Here is a 7,264-nt window from a genome sequence, read left to right as displayed (position 1 = left end):
TCACCCAAGTTGAAACTCAAACCATGTCATGCACAAACACGCACGCACAGGTAAACCGGGACAAAGTTCTCCACCCCGCCACGCCCGTCACATGACCCCTCCAGCGGCTGCAGTCCCGGTTCAGCCCGAGCACCGGGGCATGTCGGTGTGAGTCAGAGGATCTTTTCACAGCGCAGCCTCTTTCATCCAGCCGGACGTGGTGACTTGTTCAACTGTTCTGATGACGCGACTCTTTTCAAAAAGTCTCGTCTGGCTGCCGTTCAAACCGGTTAGAGAAAAACTCTGGTCTCTTTGTCCTCTTTTACTGGAAAGAAGTACTTCCTAGGTCCCGTTTCAGTTCCTCCAGAAAACGGTTGAAAGGCGAAGCAGCTTCGAGACAAAACTCTGAGGAGTTTCTTCCAGAAGTTTGTTCTCCTTTTATAGACCAAGTCCCAATAATTCCAAATACAAACGAACGGTTAATAACAGTTAATGATCCTGTATCGCGGAGATGTAGTGTGTCTGTCTGTAGCTCGGTAACGGAAGCTGTCCTCACCGGGGACTGGAGGGCGGAGTGTCCGGTTAGTGGGTCAGAAAATAATAGAGAGAGAACCTAGAAACACTAGAACCCCGCCTCCTGGCTCAGGGCTAGAAGGGATCCAGCTTTTGTCAGAATTGAGTTTTTGTAGCAGGTTACGCCTCGATCACACCGACAGTGTTTTACATTTTGGTACAGCAGAAGTACATTCATTTCCTATGGAACGCTGCGTTTGCCTTGCAGCATTGCGTCGCCGTTGCAGTGCGTTCTGTGTGTGCATACGTTGGATTTATCGGGCATATGCTTCAAACTGTATGCGATACTGCTTGACACAAATGGTAGCAGAAGGTGAATGTTGAACTTTTGTTGCACACATATCGAGATGATGCGGCCTACCATTTTTGCGCGATATTACAGTCGGTGTGATCTAGGTGTTAGGAGGATTTATGCAGCTGGTTAGGAGAATTAACATGGCAGGTTAGGATAATGGTTAAGGTAAACAAAAAAAACGAACACTTTTGACATACATTTGACAAAAGCTGGATTCCATGAAGACATGACCCGTCTCCTGGCTCAGACAGACACATGCATACACACATTAGATAACAACAGCCACTGTCTGTAATATTCTGAATAACACATTAGATAACAACAGCCACTCTGTCTGTAATATTCTGAATAACACATTAGATAACAACAGCCACTCTGTCTGTAATATTCTGAATAACACATTAGATAACAACAGCCACTCTGTCTGTAATATTCTGAATAACACATTAGAGAACAACAGCCACTCTGTCTGTAATATTCTGAATAACACATTAGATAACAACAGCCACTCTGTCTGTAATATTCTGAATAACACATTAGAGAACAACAGCCACTCTGTCTGTAATATTCGGAATAACACATTAGATAACAACAGCCACTCTGTCTGTAATATTCTGAATAACACATTAGAGAACAACAGCCACTCTGTCTGTAATATTCGGAATAACACATTAGATAACAACAGCCACTCTGTCTGTAATATTCTGAATAACACATTAGATAACAACAGCCACTCTGTCTGTAATATTCTGAATAACACATTAGATAACAACAGCCACTCTGTCTGTAATATTCTGAATAACACATTAGATAACAACAGCCACTCTGTCTGTAATATTCTGAATAACACATTAGATAACAACAGCCACTCTGTCTGTAATATTCGAATAACACATTAGATAACAACAGCCACTCTGTCTGTAATATTCGGAATAACACATTAGATAACAACAGCCACTCTGTCTGTAATATTCGGAATAACACATTAGATAACAACAGCCACTCTGTCTGTAATATTCTGAATAACACATTAGATAACAACAGCCACTCTGTCTGTAATATTCTGAATAACACATTAGATAACAACAGCCACTCTGTCTGTAATATTCCTGAATAACACATTAGATAACAACAGCCACTCTGTCTGTAATATTCTGAATAACACATTAGATAACAACAGCCACTCTGTCTGTAATATTCTGAATAACACATTAGATAACAACAGCCACTCTGTCTGTAATATTCTGAATAACAGTATAACAGTAGAACACTAGGTAACAGTGTGATGACGTTTCTCTGTAGGCCTCATATTGACAGAGTTGATTGATCCTGATTAAATCACAGATAAATGGATGAACACACTGCTGTTTTCACTATAATATGCAATTGATTGTGTGTGTGTGTGCATGTGTAATAATTAAATCCAGGGTAATAATTGTGTGTAATAATCCTAGACATTAAAACCAGGGTAATAATTGTGTGTAATAATCATAGACATTAAAACCAGGGTAATAATTGTGTGTAATAATCCTAGATATTAAAACCAGGGTAATAATTGTGTGTAATAATCCTAGGCATTAAAACCAGGGTAATAATTGTGTGTAATAATCCTAGGCATTAAAACCAGGGTAATAATTGTGTGTAATAATCATAGATATTAAAACCAGGGTAATACCTGTGTGTAATAATCATAGACATTAAAACCAGGGTAATAATTGTGTGTAATAACCATAGACATTAAAACCAGGGTAATAATTGTGTGTAATAATCCTAGGCATTAAAACCAGGGTAATAACTGTGTGTAATAATCCTAGGCATTAAAACCAGGGTAATAACTGTGTGTAATAATCCTAGGCATTAAAACCAGGGTAATAATTGTGTGTAATAATCCTAGACATTAAAACCAGGGTAATAATTGTGTGTAATAATCCTAGACATTAAAACCAGGGTAATACTTGTGTGTAATAATCCTAGGCATTAAAACCAGGGTAATAACTGTGTGTAATAATCCTAGGCATTAAAACCAGGGTAATACCTGTGTGTAATAATCCTAGACATTAAAACCAGGGTAATAACTGTGTGTAATAATCCTAGGCATTAAAACCAGGGTAATAATTGTGTGTAATAATCCTAGGCATTAAAACCAGGGTAATAACTGTGTGTAATAATCCTAGGCATTAAAACCAGGGTAATACCTGTGTGTAATAATCCTAGGCATTAAAACCAGGGTAATACCTGTGTGTTCCAGACTCGGTGGGGTGTGTGGACCCTGAGGAGTGTCTGAGGGTCTGTGGAGCCGAGGTGGGCTGCTCCAACATCGCATTCCCCAAGCTGGTCATCGAACTCATGCCCAGCGGTGAGTGACTGAGTGAGTGACTGAGTGAGTGACTGAGTGAGTGTGTGAGTGAGTGAGTGTGTGTGTGTGTGTGTGTGTGAGTGAGTGAGTGAGTGAGTGTGTGAGTGAGTGTGTAAGTGAGTGTGTGAGTGTGTGTGTGAGTGTGTGTGTGAGTGAGTGAGTGAGTGAGTGTGAGTGAGTGAGTGTGAGTGAGTGAGAATGTGTGAGTGAGAATGTGTGAGTGAGTGAGTGAGTGAGTGTGTGTGTGAGTGTGAGTGAGTGAGTGTGTGAGTGACTGAGCGAGTGAGTGTGTGAGTGAGTGAGTGAGTGAGTGAGTGAGTGAGTGAGAGTGTGTGTGTGTGTAAAAGCCTAGTGTAGAATGTATCCATCATATCTCTGGGTGGTATAGAATGTATCCATCATGTCTCTGGGTGGTGTAGAATGTATCCATCATGTCTCTGGGTGGTGTAGAATGTATCCATCATATCTCTGGGTGGTATTGAATGTATCCATCATATCTCTGGGTGGTATAGAATGTATCCATCATATCTCTGGGTGGTGTAGAATGTATCCATCATGTCTCTGGTGTGTGTATAGTGTGTGTGTGTGTGTATAATGTGTGTGTGAATGTATAATGTGTGTGTGTGTGTGTGAATGTATAATGTGTGTGTGTGTGTGTGTGTGTATATATATAGTACCAGTCAAAGTTTTAGAACACCCACTCATTCCAGGGTTTTTCTTTATTTTTACTATTTTTTACATTGTAGAATAATAGTGAAGAAGTCAAAACTATGAAATAACACATATGGAATCATGTAGTAACCAAAAAGTGTTAAACAAATCAAAATATATTTTAGATTTGAGATTCTTCAAAGTAGCCACCCTTTGCCTTGATGACAGCTTTGCACACTCTTGGCATTCTCTCAACCAGCTTCGTGAGGTAGTCACCTGGAATGCATTTCAATTAACAGGTGTGCCTTGTTAAAAGTTAATTTGTGGAATTTATTTCATTCTTAATGCGTTTGAGCCAATCAGTTAAGTTGTGACAAGGTAGGGGGGGTATACAGAAGATAGCCCTATTTGGTAAAAGACCAAGTCCATATTATGGCAAGAACAGCTCAAATAAGCAAAGAGAAACCACAGTCCATCATGACTTTAAGACATGAAGGTCAGTCAATACGGAACATTTCAAGAACGTTGAACGTTTCTTCAAGTGCAGTCGCAAAAACCATCAAGCTCTATGATGAAACTGGCTCTCATGAGGACCACCACAGGAATGGAAGACCCAGTGTTACCTCTGCTGCAGAGGATAAGTTCACTAGAGTTACCAGCCTCAGAAATTGCAGCCCAAATAAATGCTTCACAGAGTTCAAGTAACAGACACATCTCAACATCAACTGTTCAGAGGAGACTGCGTGAATCAGGACTTCATGGTCGAATTGCTGCAAAGAAACCACTACTAAAGGACACCAATAAGAAGAAGAGACTTGCTTGGGCCAAGAAACATGAGCAATGAACATTAGACCGGTAGAAATCTGTCCTTTGGTCTGATGAGTCAAAATTTGTGATGTTTGATTCCAACTGCCGTGTCTTTGTGAGACGCAGAGTAGGTGAACGGATGATCTCTGCATGTGTGGTTCCCACCGTAAAGCATGGAGGAGGAGGTGTGATGGTGTGGGGGTGCTTTGTGGGACTATCATTTGTTTTTCAACAGGACAATGGCCCAACACACCTCCAGGCTGTGTAAGGGCTATTTGACCAAGAAGGAGAGTGATGGAGTGCTGCATCAGATGACCTGGCCTCCACAATCCCCCGACCTCAACCCAATTGAGATGGTTTGGGATGAGTTGGACCGCAGAGTGAAGGAAAAGCAGCCAACAAGTGCTCAGCATATGTGGGAACTCCTTCAAGACTGTTAGAAAAGCATTCCTCATGAAGCTGGTTGAGAGAATGCCAAGAGTGTGCAAAGCTGTCATCAAAGCAAAGGGTGGCTACTTTGAAGAATCTCAAATTATAAAATATTTTTGGATTTGTTTGACACTTTTTTGGTTACTACATGATTCCATATGTGTTATTTCATAGTTTTGATGTCTTCACTATGGTTCTACAATGTAGAAAATAGTAAAAATAAAGAGAAACCCTGGAATGAGTAGATGTGTCCAAACCTTTGACTAGTGCTGTATATATAATGTGTGTGTGAATGTATAATTTATGAGCCATAAGACTCCTGAACAGCTAATCATGGCTACCCAGACTATTTGCACTGCCCCCACCCACCCCCTCTTTTACGCTGCTGCTACTCTGTTAATTATTTATGCATAGTCACTTTAACTCTACCCACATGTACATATTACTTCAACTACCTCAACTAGCCGGTGCCCCCGCACATTGACTCTGCACCGGTACCCCCCTGTATATATACCCTCCCTACTGTTATTTCCCATTGACTCTGTACCGGTACCCCCTGTATATAGCCTCCCTACTGTTATTTCCCATTGACTCTGTACCGGTACCCCCTGTATATAGCCTCCCTACTGTTATTTCCCATTGACTCTGTACCGGTACCCCCTGTATATAGCCTCCCTACTGTTATTTCCCATTGACTCTGTACCGGTACCCCCTGTATATAGCCTCCCCTACTGTTATTTCCCATTGACTCTGTACCGGTACCCCCTGTATATAGCCTCCCTACTGTTATTTCCCATTGACTCTGTACCGGTACCCCCCTGTATATATAGCCTCCCCTACTGTTATTTCCCATTGACTCTGTGCCGGTACCCCCCTGTATATAGCCTCCCTACTGTTATTTCCCATTGACTCTGTACCGGTACCCCCTGTATAGCCTCCCTACTGTTATTTCCCATTGACTCTGTACCGGTACCCCCTGTATATAGCCTCCCTACTGTTATTTCCCATTGACTCTGTACCGGTACCCCCTGTATATAGCCATCCCTACTGTTATTTCCCATTGACTCTGTACCGGTACCCCCTGTATATAGCCTCCCTACTGTTATTTCCCATTGACTCTGTGCCGGTACCCCCTGTATATAGCCTCCCTACTGTTATTTCCCATTGACTCTGTACCGGTACCCCCTGTATACAGCCTCCCTACTGTTATTTCCCATTGACTCTGTACCGGTACCCCCTGTATACAGCCTCCCTACTGTTATTTCCCATTGACTCTGTACCGGTACCCCCCTGTATATAGCCTCCCTACTGTTATTTTATTTTACTGCTGCTCTTTAATTATTTGCTCTTTTTATTTTTTACTTATCAATTTTTTTACTTAACTTTTACTTAACTTTTTTCTTTTTCTTAAAACTGCATTGTTGGTTAAGGGCTTGTAAGTAAGCATTTCACTGTAAGGTCTACACCTGTTGTATTCAGCGCATGTGGCAAATAACATTTGATTTGATTTGATTTGAGCACGCACCCCTGAGGGGCCCCTGTGTTGAGGATCAGCGTGGCAGATGTGTTGTTACCTACCCTTACCAGCTGGGGGCGGCCCGTCAGGAAGTCCAGGATCCAGTTGCAGAGTGAGGTGTTTAGTCCCAGGATCCTTAGCTTGGTGATGAGCTTTGTGGGCACTATGGTGTTGAACGCTGAGCTGTAGTCAATGAATAGTATTCTCACGTAGGTGTTCCTCTTGTCCAGGTGGGAAAGGGCAGTGTGGAGTGCAATAGAGATTGCATCATCTGTGGATCTGTTGGGGCGGTATGCAAATTGGAGTGGGTCTAGGATTTCTGGGATAATGGTGTTGATGTGAGCCATGACCAGCCTTTCAAAGCACTTCATGGCTACAGACGTCAGTGCTACGGGTCGGTAGTCATTTAGGCAGGTTATCTTAGAGTTCTTGGGCACGGGGACTATGGTGGTCTGCTTGAAACATGTTGGTATTACAGACTCAGTCAGGGACATGTTGACAATGTCAGTGAAGACACTTGCCAGTTGGTCAGCACATGCTCGGAGTACACGTCCTGGTAATCCGTCTGGCCCTGCAGCCTTGTGAATGTTGACCTGTTTAAAGGTCTTACTCACATCGGCTACGGAGAGCGTGATCACATAGTCATCCGGAACAGCTG

At 42.2% G+C, this 7,264-nt stretch overlaps 1 protein-coding gene across 1 annotated transcript in view; it reads left to right on the top strand.

The window, feature by feature from the left end:
• Positions 1–36: 36 nt before the first annotated feature.
• Positions 37–7,264, top strand: part of LOC123487215 (sodium/glucose cotransporter 5-like) — a 28,584-nt gene continuing 21,356 nt past the window's right edge. The window contains exons 1-2 of the mRNA XM_045218372.1: positions 37–268; positions 3,096–3,203. Coding sequence (XP_045074307.1) covers positions 3,194–3,203 — 10 coding nt within the window. The 5' untranslated portion in view covers positions 37–268; positions 3,096–3,193. The remainder of the gene's footprint in view (positions 269–3,095; positions 3,204–7,264) is intronic.

The sequence above is a fragment of the Coregonus clupeaformis genome, unplaced genomic scaffold, assembly GCF_020615455.1.
Source record: "Coregonus clupeaformis isolate EN_2021a unplaced genomic scaffold, ASM2061545v1 scaf1531, whole genome shotgun sequence".
In the NCBI taxonomy this organism is placed as follows: Eukaryota; Metazoa; Chordata; class Actinopteri; order Salmoniformes; family Salmonidae; genus Coregonus; species Coregonus clupeaformis.
The sequence above is the reverse complement of the archived record's forward strand: the minus strand, read 5'-3'. Positions and strand labels throughout refer to the sequence as shown.